The 15,432-nt window shown below is 42.8% G+C and overlaps 1 protein-coding gene across 1 annotated transcript in view; it reads right to left on the minus strand.

Moving 5' to 3' along the window:
* Window positions 1-15,432, minus strand: part of LOC140916628 (calcium-activated chloride channel regulator 1-like) — a 35,008-nt gene that overhangs the window by 12,980 nt on the left and 6,596 nt on the right. Inside the window, exons 6-10 of the mRNA XM_073358301.1 lie at window positions 13,867-14,026; window positions 12,229-12,456; window positions 8,841-9,065; window positions 6,132-6,309; window positions 2,664-2,770 (exon numbers count right to left, since the gene is read on the minus strand). Of these exons, the coding sequence (XP_073214402.1) occupies window positions 2,664-2,770; window positions 6,132-6,309; window positions 8,841-9,065; window positions 12,229-12,456; window positions 13,867-14,026 (898 nt within the window). The remainder of the gene's footprint in view (window positions 1-2,663; window positions 2,771-6,131; window positions 6,310-8,840; window positions 9,066-12,228; window positions 12,457-13,866; window positions 14,027-15,432) is intronic.

Consider the following 15,432-nt stretch of genomic DNA (forward strand, 5'->3'; position numbering starts at 1 on the left):
GGACCATAAAAGGGCACTAACAGAGACAAGACACCACAGGAACTTGGACTATAGGGGTCACATCCCAAACTGAAGGGGAAGCGGTAGGAAGTAGCCCAGGGCAGTGGATGTAGACTCCTTGCTGGGAAATCCCCTTCTCAGGGGTTGACATACACAGGGCCCTGAACTGGGATCCCATGGAGTGGGAGAGCTTGGGTCTCCCTACCCCTCCCTCCCTGTTTTAAAGACTGAGGCACCTCAACCAAGCAGGGACCAGAAGTCAAGCACTTCAACCACTAGGCTGCTTGGCCCTCCAAGCCCCCTGTTACAATAGTGTACATGGACTTTTAGAAAGCCTTTGACAATAATGGTTCTGAAACACTTTTTATAGTAGGGGTGCTGAAAGCCAGAAAACTGTAAAGCAGTGCCCCTCAAACTTTTTACCTCATCCCTTACCCCACCTGGCACCCCGCCCTCCTCAATCCTAGAGCTGGGGCCGGGAGCAGGGCCGTGGCTCTGGGAGGGAGGGACTTGCACAGGGTAAGGGGGCCAAGGATGGGGCCACAGCTGGGGGCAGGTGTGGAGCTCCAGGTGTGGAGCCGGCAGCTGGGACCCTGGGTGCAGGTCTGGGAGCTGAGCCCCATGTAAAACATGTGGGTGCTGTAGCACCCCCCACACCCTTAATTCCTGTGCCTATGTTTGACAAGGTTCCTCACCAAAGGCTCTTAAGCAAAGTAAACAGTCAAGAGATAAGAGGGAAGCTCAGCTGCACAGGATCAGGAGGGGCCTGTACAAAGCCCAGTAGCTGAGAGCAATGGGGGGGAAGGGGCTGCAGAGAAGTAGTCTGCAGTCACTCCCTGGGTGAAGGGAGGTGTGTTTGGGACTATAGAGTGTAATCTGCAGTTACTCCCTGGGAGGAGGGAGCTTGAGCTGGCAAACCCAGAGAACAGGAGGTGGAGCCTGAAAGGTAAGAAAGGCTCAGGGGAAAAGCAACAAGGTATAGGATAGAGCAGACCTCGGCTGCTGACCAGAGGGTCCCTGAGTTGGAACCAGGAGTAGTGGATGGGACTGAGGAATCCCTACCAGCCACTGGGGAAGTGACACAGACCCAGCAGTGGATAGCAGAGTGCCTGGGACAGTTTGCCCTGAAAGACTTTGATACCCTGGAAAAGGAGCATAGTGACCTGGCTGGAGGGCCAACTCACAAAGAGGAATCTGCAGCTCCTGGAGCGAGAGGGGCCTCAGGGTGAGAGAGGATGATGGGTGGAGAGATGGCCAGAGGAGGGCACAGCACCTGGAAGGAGCTAATCCCCAGAATGGCCAGGAGGAGGTGTACCTTGTGGTAAGAGGACCCATCACAGTGTGTAGTAAGTGCATAAGGAAGTGTTAGTTACCCCTTCAGATAACACAAGAACCAGGTGCCACCAAATGAAATTAATATTCAGCAGGTTTAAAACAAACCTAAGGAAGTACTTCTTCACAAAACATACAGTCAGCCTGTGAAACCTGTTGCCAGGGAATGTGGTGAAGGCCAAAATTATAAGTAGGTGCCAAAAAGAATTAGGGTTCAGAGTAAAAGCTGTGTTAGTCTGTATTCGCAAAAAGAAAAGGAGTACTTGTGGCACCTTAGAGACTGACCAATTTATTTGAGCATAAGCTTTCATGAGCTACAGCTCACTTCATCAGATGAATAAATTGGTTAGGCTCTAAGGTGCCACAAGTACTCCTTTTCTTTTTGCAAAAAGAATTAGATAAATTCATGGAGGGTAGGTCCATCAATGGCTACTTGCCAAGATGGGTAGGGTTGCAACTCCATGCTGAGGGTATCACTGATCCTCTGACTGCCAGAAGCTGGGCCTGGACAACAGGGGATGGATCAGTTCATAAACTGCCCTGTTCTATTCATTCCCTCTGAAGCATCTGGGGCCAGCCGCTGTTGGAAGACAGGATAATGGGCTAGATGGACCATTGGTCTGACCCAGTATGGCCGTTCTTATGTTCTTAACAAGACCAGTATACAGTTGCAGACAAGCTAAGTTGTCCATGACCAGTTCTATGTTAGCTGCTGCGAATGATTCAGATAAAGTGCAAAACTGGGTCCATAGCTGAGCATTAACAAAGTGAGGGCTGAGTTGTTAAGTTATAAATAGCACAACCCAAGAGCTCTGGTAGAAAGAGGAGGAGGAGAAAACTCAGTACTACTAGCCGCAATTATTTTGAAGAAATTGTTGCTGAGTTGAGATAGATCATGAAAAGTGCCAGGAAAGCTGGGAATCAAAATGCTATCTACTGTTTAGAAGAGAAGTAATTGGGGTATTTTCCTCTTTATTGATAATAGTATTAAGTAAGATGCTCTGGAAGACAAAAATGACTTGTTTACAGCATTCCATACAGGAGTGGCTGAATGTTCTGTGGTATTTCTGCCTACCTCTGTCTATAAGTCCTTTTGCATTAGCTAATCGTGAGAAATTCTAATTTCCTTTCTTTCACTGGCTGTTTCATTTCATTGCTAATATAACAGACCACAGAAATTCCCACAGCCATTTCCAAATATCAGTTTATACTTCAATTTTAAGGTCAGTCACTGGCAGTGCAATAGTTAAGATTACTGACTACTAAAATTACTCTAATTGATCAGTAATTAATTAATAATGTGAAAAAAAACAAAGGTTTGAATCTCAGACCTGAATAGACTGTTCAGAAATATTTCCACTTCCTGATGAAATTCCACTGAATGCATCAATTAGGCCATTGGAATCAACGGTATCTGTGGCATAAAACTTTAAACCTCCTGAAATATGATGGTTAAAATAATCAGAATAGTCATTTACTGTAAAACAGTAGGTCTTTGTTATGTGCGTTATGGTAGTTGGCTGTTGCTATAAGCACAGTGTTCATTTGATAAATTAAATCTTGTTCCTTTATTATCCTCTATTCATGGGGCAATGCAGGGAGGAACCACTGGGTGGTGGGGAATCAATTAATACAAATGCAATCAATTAATACAATTAATACCACCTAAAACCGTTCCTGCAAAAAGCTAGTTTGACCTGGGAAATGATCCCATCTGTTCACATTTTAACTCCACCTAGCTTGGTCACATCTAGCACTTCATCCAGCACACTGTGCTGACTCACTTAAAGTCTGTTCTTGGTAAGTCTGGACTTTGAGCCATGCACTACTTGTAAAGTGTAATTCCGTTTTGAAAGACGCCTCTGTAAAAATAACATTGTAGCATTCCATGATTATTGCTTCTCAATGACTCAGATCAAACCTGGTTAGTTTACCAGTATAACATTTGGGCCTCTTTCATATGTGCTGAGCACCCATAACTCCAATGGGAATTTCTGGTGCTCAGTGTCCTTGGAAATCTGGCATTTGTTTCAAACAGGTGAGCCCTGCCCGCTGAGACTGGGCTCTGAAAGACCATCTGGGTTCTTTCTGGATCACACATCAATCACTAGCACTGAAGATTCTGTGAAAAGCTTGTTCTCTCACAGCCATGTTGGCTGTACAGTGCTAACAAGAGTAAAAAGCAGTACAATCTTATTTAAGTCCCTGAAGCAAGCAGATGTGATTCTGAATACACAAAAGGAGCATCTCTGACTAAGAAGATGCAATTTATACATAGTCACTATTTTGAGTAAACTTACACTGTAAATTAACACATGGAATTCCCATTGGTAGGTGCCCTGTACTGCAGCATCACCCAGCACTCATCTGGCTTTCCTTAAAATGGCTGAAGTTAAAAGTAACAGTGCAGCTTCCACTGAAAGCAGAGCTGACTGAGTCTCCTGATCACTAGTGTAGTGACATTGGTTACAGACTCCTCAGCTAGAGCCCTCCAGCTGTGATGATTTGTGAGGGGGTAATTATTTCACTATTAAGTTTACACACCACTGCCAAGTAAACAACAGAAATACAATGTTAATCATTTCAACACTGAGCTTATCTTTTTGTTTAGAAAAACATCCTGCAGTGTGGCGGTTCAATACAAGACAGGACACGACTTTAGGCAAGCAAGCAGGCTGGTCTGCTGATGGGATCACCCCTGTCAGCTTTTCCACCTCTTTTATTTCTCTCCCCCCTGCGCATCACATACTCCAACCGACCGCAAAAGGCATCAACAAAGAAAATAATATGACTTTAATTAATATTCCTATTTACTAGCCTCTATCTACTACAATCTTTATTCTCAGGCCTTGAGCTTCGGCCGAGGAAGCTTCCCACAGCTGATGTCCTTATTTTGACTTCCCAGATGGTCCATGTTTTCATGGTCCATGTCCTTGGATAGAACAGAGCAATGTGTGCATTGCTCCTACACAACAGTCAGGGTGTGCCCTGACTGTTTCCAGGTGCATGAACGCTACATGAACCCTTCACTGCAGTAATATCATTATCAAACCTTGCTATGCCACTAATGATAACTTATAAGTAATGTAGACTAGACAACCTGGACCCAACCTTCTCGGGCCCACTATAGTGGGAAGTCTGGAACACTAATTGGAATAGGTGTGGTATGCCCCTACAAGGGAAGGTGCAGGGCACTGTACCACACAAGGGGCAATGGGACAGATGGATCATCGACACCTTCCACCTTGATGCCTGGCCCTATCAGGAAGTGTCGCCATATGTCCTATGCTTTTCCAGGGATACCTGGGCAGGAGGATTCCCAAAAGAAAAAGAAAGGGGTGGAGTGTTAGAATATAAATATTCAGGCCTGCCTGCAAAGGCCTATACTTTAAGAACTTAGGTGTATTTTTATCACTTAGCTAGTTATAGAGGTATAAAATTAAAGAATCAAAATCACAAGTCCGCCTGTGTATGGGCCTTCTCTCACTAGGATAGTCTGAGGCCTGGTTCTTAAGCTAAGGCCTTTGTCTAGGCAGCAGGGGTAGCCATAAACTGGGACGCGAACAGTCACATCCTCACATCCCAAACCAGTCACACTGAAATAAGGTGGTATTGGGTTGTTAGGAAGACGATCCTGAGCTGATAGTTCCCATCACCACCGGATAGAGAAACAGATCTTAAGATGGTTAAAGAAAACTTAGTTTGATAGCATCCTGTCTGGCAATAAATCACTTATTAATGGTTGTGGTTGTGAAACCCTCATTTCTGTATTGTTTTATCTTGATGGCCCCCACTTTTTTATTGTTAATCTGTCTGGTTCTCTAATTGTTTCTGTCTGCTGTATAATGAATTTTGCTAGGTGTAAGTTAAAGAGGGTAGTGGGATATAATTGGTGAGACAATTATATTACAATATATTAGGATTGGTTAGTTAAATTTCAGTAAAATGATTGGTTAAAGTATAGCTGTGAATATTCCTATATAAACTGGGGTCAAACAGGAAGTGGAAGGGAAATTGGAATCATGCTTGCTAAGGCAAGGGGAATGGGAACAGGGAATGGGGAACAGGAACACAGGCAAGGCTCTGCGGCGTCAGAGCTGGGAAGGGGGACACGGGGTAAATGCTCTGCGGCATCAGAACTGGGAAGGGAGACACTGGGGAACAGACTCTATTGGCATATAGAGATAAGCCTGACTGGTGTGAAGGGCTTCAGAATATGCTTGCTTGTAAACTAACCCCAATAAACATCATGTTGTCTGCACTTCAGACTTCTGGTCTTTTGCTGCTTGGTATCTGCGTGACAAGAACCAGGGAAGTGGGAGGGAGAAGGGAAAGCACGCTAACACTATTTAGCAGGGTGTTACCAGGTTACAGTTTTTTTAAAGCGAGGACAGGTAAAGATAAACAATTGCTCCCAATATTGTTGTGTTTATTTAGGTGAAAATAAGCATTCTGTAAATACGACTGGAATTAGGTTACTAAGTTTACTTTCTTTTCATATTACAAGTTGTAAACCACTCTGTTTTTAGAGTAACAGCTGTGTTAGTCTGTATTCGCAAAAAGAAAAGGAGTACTTGTGGCACCTTAGAGACTAACCAATTTATTTGAGCATAAGCTTTCGTGAGCTACAGCTCACTTCATATCCGATGAAGTGAGCTGTAGCTCACAAAAGCTTATGCTCAAATAAATTGGTTAGTCTCTAAGGTGCCACAAGTACTCCTTTTCTTTTCACTCTGCTTTTACATTTCATGCTTCATGTATGCAAGCCAAAAAAAGGGTTAGTTTAGAAAGTTACTCACCTGTCACATCTGAAAATTGTTCTAGTTCTGGAGCAGCATTTGGCCCCAAAGCAATGGTGTGAATGATTGAGCCACTCTTTTCTACCTCCGTAAGGCAATTGCTCATACATGTATCCTCTCCATCTGTCAGCAGTACAATTTCAGAACCATAGAGATTCGTGTATTTTTGTTTAATCATCTGAATTGAAAAGAGAATATCAGGTGTTAGCAATAGGACTTTGTTGTAAATCAGAGGTGGGCAAACTACAGCCCGCGGGCCCGTCCTGCCTGGCTCCTGAGCTCCCAGCCGGGGAGGCTAGCCCCGGCCCCTCCCTCGCTGTTCCCTCTCCCCCGCAGCGCTCTGGGTGGTGGGGCTGTGCGCTGTTGCAGGGCAGCACAGCAACGTGTCTGGCTCTGGCCAGGCGACGCGGCTGCCAGACATGCTGCTCTGAGGGGCATGGTAAGGGGGCCGGGGCGGGAGGTTCCAGGGATCAGTCAGGGGACAGGGAACAGGGGGCGGTTGGATAGGTGTGGGAGTCCTGGGGGGCCCATCAGGGGGCAGTTGAATGGGGCAGTGGTTCTGGGGGTGGCGGTCAGGGGACGGGGAACAAGGGCGGTTGGAAAGCTGTGGGAGTCCCGGGGGGCCAGTCACGGGGCAGGGGTGTGGATAGGGGTCGGGGCAGTCAGGGGACAGGGAGCAGGGGGGGTTGGATGGGTGGGATGCTCTGAGGGGGCAGGAAGTGGGACGGGGCGGATAGGGGGCAGGGGCCAGGCTGTTTGGGGGGGCATAGCCTTCCCTACCCAGCCCTCCATACAGTTTTGCAACCCCGATGTGGCCCTCGGGCCAAAAAGTTTGCCCACCCCTTTGTAAATTTTAGCTGCCCTAGCACATCTAGTGTCTATGTCAAGGGAAATGGTTATCAGTTGTAAGGCAAGATCCTTTCCTTACAAGTGTGAATTGTGCTGCAAGTGGAGATTGTGTTATGTGGCAATGGCTGAATTGAAAGTGTCTGAATTATCCTGCTTGTACAGAGCAGGATGGTTTGTTCAGGGGAGAGGTGTCTAAGGGTAGCATATTCCTTACATCTCTTCCAAGAAGTTGTAATGTGTGCCCTCACTCCAGGTCCTGCTGCCAATGACAGCATATCCACAGTGCATTTTCCAGAAGCCCTGAACATGTCCCTTAAGGCTATGGAAAGCTACCTTGAACACAGTTCTGTTCTCGTTAGTGACTTGAGAAATCACAGCATTAGATGGTTCCATTTTTATTTAACCACATTTCAGAATGAAACCATGCTGAAACCATAGAATGATAGAAGATTAGGGTTGGAAGAGACCTCATGAAGTCATCTAGTCCAATCCCCTGCTCAAAGCTGGACCAACTCAAACTAAATCATCCCAGTCAGGGCTTTGTCAAGCTGGGTCTTAAAAACCTATAAGGATGGAGATTCTATCACCTCTCTAGGTAACCCATTCCAGTGTTTCACCACTGTCCTAGTGAAATAGTTTTTCCTAATATCCAACCTAGAATTCCCCCACTGCAACTTGAGACCATTGCTTCTTGTTCTGTCATCTGCTGCCACTGAGAATTGGAACCCCCCTTCAGGTAGTTGAAGGCTGCGATCAAATCTCCCCTCACTCTTGTCTTCTGCAGACTAAATAAGCCCAGTTCCCTCAGCCACTCCTCGTAAGTGATGTGTCCCAGCCCCCTAATCATTTTCATTGCCCTCCGCTGCACTCTCTCCAATTTGTCCACAACCCTTCTGTAGTGGTGGGACCAAAATTGGACGCAATACTCCAGGTGTGGACTCACCAGTGCCGAATAGAGGGGAATAATCACATCCCTCGATCTGCTGGCAATGCTCCTACTAACACGGCCAATATGCTGTTGGCCTTCTTGGCAACAAGGGCACACTGTTGACTCATATCCAGCTTCTCGTCCACTATAATCTCCAGGTCCTTTTCTGCAGAACTGCTGCGAAGCCAGTCGGTCCCCAGCCTGTAGCAGTTCAAAGGATTCTTCCTTCCTAAGTGCAGGATTCTGCACTTGTCCTTGGTGAACCTCATCAGATTTCTTTTGGCCCAATCCTCCAATTTGTCTAGGTCACTCTGGACCCTATCCCTACCCTCCACTGTATCTACCTCTTTCCCCCCAGCTTAGTGCCATCCGTGAACTAACCAATGCTAAAATAAACAAAATGTGGAATTTCTTGTAAGACATTATATGATTTTGATCTTCTGCAAAATGCCTTGAGATTCCTGCAAAGCATTCTTGTAAGATTGTTTCAATGCAGTTTTAATTTTTTTTGTAGTATAAACATGGCAGGGCCTTGTTAATTTCTTAGGCCCTGATCTTGCTTTTGTTGAACTGAACAGATTGAGCTTCCTAAGTTTCTCACTATAAAGCACATTTTCTAAACCTTTAGTTGTTCTTGTGGCTCTCTTCTGAACCCCTTCCAGTTTCCCTACATCCTTTCTGAATGTGGACACCAGAACCAGTCCCAGTATTCCAGTAATGATCTCAGTACTGCTGTACACAGAGGTGAAATCACCTCCCTACTTCTACTCACTATTCTCCTCCTTATACATCCTAGGAATGGATCACATTAGCTCTCTTGGCTATATCACTGCACTCAAAGCTTATGTTCAGCTGGATATCCACCAAGATTCCTAATTCCATTTCAGTGTCACTGCATTCCAGGACACATTCCCCCTAATGTTCTCCTTCACCTCAAATCCTTTGCGTACTCCTTCGCAGATGTTAGTTCCTCCATCAGCTGATGTAGGCAGGTGTTTGATAAGATTCTGGCGTACATTCTCACTAACTATTTGTTGTAGATTAATTTTAATTTGTGCTGTGGACTGGAATGTGGTCATTCCAACCCAGGAACCCATTTCAACAATCTGTAGTAGGAATATCTCCGCAGATTGGTAGAGACGATTAATGCGGTTATTCTGCAGGTGAAGAAAGAACGTTCTTAGAATGCTCAAGGCTTTTCAGAAGAGACAGCAAAAAGCAAGAATACAGCAATTACTAATATTGTTCAGTTTGTACAAATAAATTGAAATGTACCTGACATGGAGTAGATGAGAGATTTGGATGGAAAATATGGGTAGTTTTCTAATTTTCCAATATCTGAGTACCCCAAAGTACCCCATATATCACCCCGGCATATTCTTTCCAAACCACTGGAGATGTGTGCCATGTCTGGCTATCATGAAAGAGTATCTGCATACTGAAACCTCCAGGAGATATATAACAGTGTGAGCCAAACAGCTTTCTAATAATGTGATCGCATGGTCACAAATCAGATTGTGTCACATAATTTGTTTAGGTAAAATGGCTGCAGGCTCAGAGAACAGCACTCAACCTACCGATGCATTAGGATAGCCCCTCTATTTCACAGGCACCTGGCACTTGGAAAATTTGTTAATTTTAGTGAAAGAATTTATTTTAAATGTAAATATTTGAACAGATTGCTGAAAACCAGCTGAGAAAGTTTACCCTTGGAAGATTTTCTTTCTCTATTAAAACTAGCTGTCATTATTCTTGATCTTTTTAAGGATTCTCATCCTTTCCTATATTAAGGTTAGGAGATGGACAATTGCTGTATTTTTATCTCTGGAAATCTAGGTGCACATCTTAGTTAACGAGTTTGCCTCTTAATAGCTTTGGGGTGAATTTGATGCTAATGAGAGTAAAATACTCATAGCACTAGTTTACAAAAGCTTTTCCAGACTGCTCGTTTACTGTACCTCCACAGCTGCTCTTCCAATCTGAAATCTCTCCAGAGGAAGGAATGCCAGCTGTGTCAAAAATATTGATTGTGTGATGAGGACAGATAATCATTAGAGAACGCCACACTCATTTCACTTGTGATCCAGATTTTGCAGTATTATCTCTAGGTTGGTACATTTACATCCTGGGCCTCTCAGTCCCCAGTTGGGTGATTTCATAGAATGTGTCATGCATGACAGACATTTATCACATCATAACATCACTAGATAATTTGTGGAAACTGTCAATCTTTGCTAAAGATCAGTCCCAGAAATAGAATTGTACTGGTATGGCATATTAGGAAGAGCAATATAGGGGAAGCTTACACAGGGTATATCTGCACTGTACATGTTTTCAGCCAGTGTTTAGTGCTTTACTTTCAAAAGCACTGAATTCCATGCTGCTCAACTGTAGTTCATCACAAGATGCACCACTTACTTGCTATCCATATCTTTCTTTGTCATAAATTAAATGAAGTCCTTATCTGATATTGACAAATACTGAACCACAAAACTTAAATCATATAAAACATTATATAGTACCCTGTAGGCCAAAGAAGTAGCCAGATGCTATTTTAATCACCCTTCTGTACATTTTGGTTGAATTCATTATTATAAATCTTCATCAAATATATTAAGAGACCTTTTCAATCTGCGTTAGCTTCATAAATTATCTTTCTGAGAGAGAATATAAATCCCATGCACCGTCCTTGGCAAATTCCATACCATATGCCAAAGATTTTTCTAATAGACTTTATCAAAACATCATCATTTGACTCCTCAGTGGAGTTGTGTTGATTGTTGAACTGAAGACCCAAAATATTTTTTTAAATAAAGCTATATTAATACACTTATACTTTATAATAATATATGTGGAATTCATGTCAGTATAGTACAGTTTTAACCTGCATGAGTTGGGAGTACTAATGTTATTCCTTTTTGGTGAAATTTTGAGTGACTAGGCAGGTCATTCCAAAGAAGCGTTGATAAAACCTTTCTACCACACGAAAATATATTCAGTATAACAGGAAAAAGTATTCTTGAATGTTTTAGAGAGGTTTCATTTTTTTTATATTGAGATTATTTTTTACCCCTGCACCTGTAAAGCCAGGTGCCTTTGTTATCATTATTCAATCCATACAGGGCTCATAAAGACGTCTAAAAATTACATTTTTTCCAGATATAAATATACTACAATTTTAAAGCAAGATGTCTCGGGCCTCCCTAGGGCATAAAAGGGTGTTGTGCTCCCCACAGGGATGCTGAGGACCTTCTCTTCCCAGAGATATACTGGTGGGAAGATCCTATTTCCAGCCCTGAAAGTCTGTGAGATAACACACTTCAAAGTTGTAACGTTTTTGAGAATAGACGTTGTCACTGGCTCAGGATTCAATGTTTGAAACTAACAAATTAGGGATGAAGAAATTCTGTATATTGGGGAAAGAATACAACATAGGTTGATATAAAAATAGCTCTTGGAAGCTGGGGAATGGTTTGGAATGTAAGAATAAAACCTGGGGAGATGGATTTATGGGCAGAAGACAGCTGAAGCTTGTAAAGGTACAGGATAAATAAACTGCAAAAATGTGACAAACTTATCACATGACTCTCATTTCTACTGTTATATGATATTTATACATATGAACACATAGCTTATTCAGGGAGGTTATATTGGATTTACTGTAAGAATGATAAATTTGAGGCCCGAAACAGATTAAGAGTCTCTTTAAGGGCTCATGTCACCTACAGGGACCTCTCCAAGATGATAATTAGGCTAAATAGCACAAATTTTAATTAAAAAAAAAAGTCTCACTCTGGTTAATCCAGCATCACCTTATGACAACCCAAATTCTTGACTCATTAGGATGAATGATTGAGAGAAAGTATTTCATTTTTATTTTGCTATACACAGTGACTTTCATATTTATTTTGAAAATAATTTGTGAGTCACAGAGCACAAAACTTGCATGTATGATATATTTTCTGATTTGGGGAACTACAGTAGTTCTGACATTCTGGAGCTGAAGTTAAAAAAAGAGCAGTAGTTATATTTTGTAAGGAAAGAGAGACTAAGTCTGGCATATCATTTTTAGCAATTTGAGTTTCCTTTTAGCAATCCCTAAATATGTATAATGGAAAAATAATGGCATCAAATTTTCTAAAATAATAAACATACTTTCTGAAATATTGACTAAAGAAAACATTTGTGTGGGTGTATATATATATATATATATATCTAGATAGACACATACATACACACACCACATTGTTTTATAACTGCCTAACTGTTTCTAAGCAGTTCTGCTAAAAAAGAAAGAAACTTATATATGTTTGTTCTTACTTGAGCCATACTCCCAGAAACATCCAGTACAAGACAGACTACTCTGTCTTTGGTCTGCAGCAATGAGAAGGAGGTCTCATATGGAGGGCTTGTGCTATTTATTGGAGAGGTGTTACTGAAGTCAGGAGAGTTCATAATTATTTCCCAGGTGCTGTGGTAGTTACACATTTTGTTCTGCATATTTGTAGCCTTTTCATTATGAGTACTTTGATCACAGAACTCAACCACCTTAAAATAAAGCCAATTGGAAGAGAAAAAAATTATTGAAAAAAGCAAGTATACACATATAGTAGCAAATCCCAGTATACTATTGTTCCATTGCTCATGACAACCACAAATACAGAAATTCTCTGCCCACTCTGAAGGCTACAGAGAATATAATCTTTCTATGTCCTGTACCCTGGACGAAGTCAAAGAAGCATGTTCCCAAAGAACCTGTCTCAGGGTTTACACTGTGCATAGCACTGCAGCTCAAGTTGACATACCCACATTAGCTTTAGTCCAGCTAGTGCGGCTACAGATAGCAGGGAAGATTTGGCTGCATGGGCTTCAGCATGTCTGTACAAGCTCACCCAGAACCCTGGATATATACTCAGATTGCTAGCCTGCACGGTGTCCATGCCATTATGTCTTCGCTGCTATTTTTAGCCACACAAGCTATATTAAAGTTAGCACAGAGATGCCTACCTGAGCTTCAGTCATACTTCCGATTGCGGTGTAGACACACGGTGTGTCTACTTACCCAGTGTTGTGAGGATGCCCAGGTAGTGCAGACCTCATCAATAAAGTTCACAGATATGTAGTTACTATGGCGTCCCAGTGCTTTGATACATAAGGATCTCAACTCACCTGGGACACAACACACTCTGCCAGTGGAAAATCATGCAGGAATGGAAAAGTTTTTTCAAAACAAATCTCTCTGATCTTCTTGATGGTCAGGAGTACTTTTAAAGAGGATGAACAGCTCACTGCCCCCTTACTAGTCTTAGCAGAGCAAAATTTATGTCACATAATATTTTCAAAGCTCCAGAAGTAAGGTGCTGAGTGCCTCTAGCAAGTTGCTGAGCACACTCAGTTTCCATTTATTTTAGTGGCGTTGAAAATGCTTAGCACTTCACAGGAGGCTTGTCACAATGTTATAACAGAAAATGCCTCCTGTCTGGGTAACTTTTTATTTTTACCTGATCCAAAAAGGAGCAAAATTAGCCACAATCTCTGGGTATTTCCATATACCTGTGATGGGACAGATAAGCCCCACACTGGCAATGAAAGGGCTAATGAGAGCCTGTGGACCCAGTTGGCCCCACCCCACTACACCAACAGCAAATATCAGGCAAGGAGAGGGAAGCTAAAAATAAACTTAGGTAAACTCAGGGCTCCCCGGGAAGGAAAGCAGAGGGGAAGTTTTTTGGACAGAGTGATACGTGGAAAGAGGCTTGGATCTGTGAGTAAAGAAAATACCCCTTATTTGATTCCTGCTATCTTCAGAGTAACAGGAATTGTGTATACTGTTTGTAAATAAACAGGAAACATCAAAGAAATACTTTATTACATATCAGCTTCTCCTATTGGAAACAACGTACAAGACCCCAAATATTGGCTACCCAACTGGGTCAAAAAAGCAGTAACAATACTTACAGAAGGGAGGCTTTGCATGTACATTATAGATGCTGGGGCATTTTGTATTTTATTTGGCACAAATTTACATCCAGCTTCATACAGCTTTGTCTGCTCATCATATTTGCATTCTTTTGTCGTGCTTTGGACTATGTATTTACCTGTGACACTAGCTGAACACCTAAAGAGGAGGTAAGATAGTAAGAGACTTCGCTAACAAGCCACATATAATCAAAATAATAATCTAAATAGTAATCTGTTATTTATTATTTGAATCATGTAAGGCCCAAAGCCTCCAGTCATCATTGGGATTATATTGTACTAGCCATTGCTCAAACACAAATTTAGACACTATCTCTGCCCCCAAAGAGTTTACAATCTAATTTAGAAATGGTCAGAATAATAAAATACTGGTAGACTTTTTTTCCAGCGGTATCCTCAAGTAACTATGTATAGGTTGTGAATCAAACACCATCTAGGTGAGGAGAAACAATAGGAGTGATGAGTGCCTCCACTATTCCATCAATATACCTCAATCCAGACTTGAAGAACGTGCTCCAGAGGTGAACTGGTACTACATTCTCCATGCCCATTCAATCACTGCCTCTGGGACAGAGATCTAGGAGCCTAGAGCTGACCCAACACTGGTCACTAAGTTACTAGCTATTCCCCGCCTGGAGTGGACTTAACTGAGGGCAAGTCTACACTACAGCACTATACTGGAGCAGCTGCACCGCTGTGGCATGTCTGGTGAAGATGGGCTATGCTAAGGGAGAGCACTCTCCCATCAGTATAATTACTCTCACCTCGGTGAGAAGTGGAAGGTATGTAAGCAGGAGAGCATCTCCCGTCAACATAGCACCGGTGAGGAGAGCACGAGGCTTACATCGCTTGTTGGGAGGGGGGCTTTCTTGACTTAGGCTGTAGTGTAGACCTGTCCTGAGAGATGGGTGCTTAATGTTCTAATTAGGCATGGGGCTGATGTGCTAATGAGAGCAATCAACCCATCAGCTGGGAGCAGTTAAGAGGCAGGAAGGAAGTGCAAGAGGTAAGATGCCAGGAGATACAGGGGCACTGTGATGAGGAGATCTTTCCCTCTGCCACCCCAGAGAGTGGGCTGTGGGGAAGTTTACGTACACTGGTATGTTACTGCCCAAGGCTGTACTGATGAACTGGTGGAGGGACCTAATAAATAACACTCTCATGCTTATAAACCTGGAAAGTGTCCAGCCAGTTTGTGGTGGTCCAAAGGTCGGAGAAGGGAGCCCTGTCGCAGTCTCCTTCAGTGGTACCTGCCAATTAGAGTGCTAATTGCAGCAGAGGAGTTTTGTGATGTTGATACTTGTCCATTAGGAATTGGACAGAAAACACTAATTCATTTCACAATGGCCAACAAGTGACTAGCAAACGGTAATGAGTTTTAGGCCCTACCAAACTGGTTCAAGTTCAGACCAGGGCCATTCCAACCCTCTGAGATATCCAGTCTCACTCTGTTTTTTGTTTTTCATTGACAGAGTTCTATGCTTTTAAAAAAACCCTTAGATATGAAGACTCTAGAGAACATTATCATAAGATAGTAACTGCTTT

Source organism: Lepidochelys kempii, chromosome 8 (assembly GCF_965140265.1).
Source record: "Lepidochelys kempii isolate rLepKem1 chromosome 8, rLepKem1.hap2, whole genome shotgun sequence".
Taxonomy (NCBI): Eukaryota; Metazoa; Chordata; order Testudines; family Cheloniidae; genus Lepidochelys; species Lepidochelys kempii.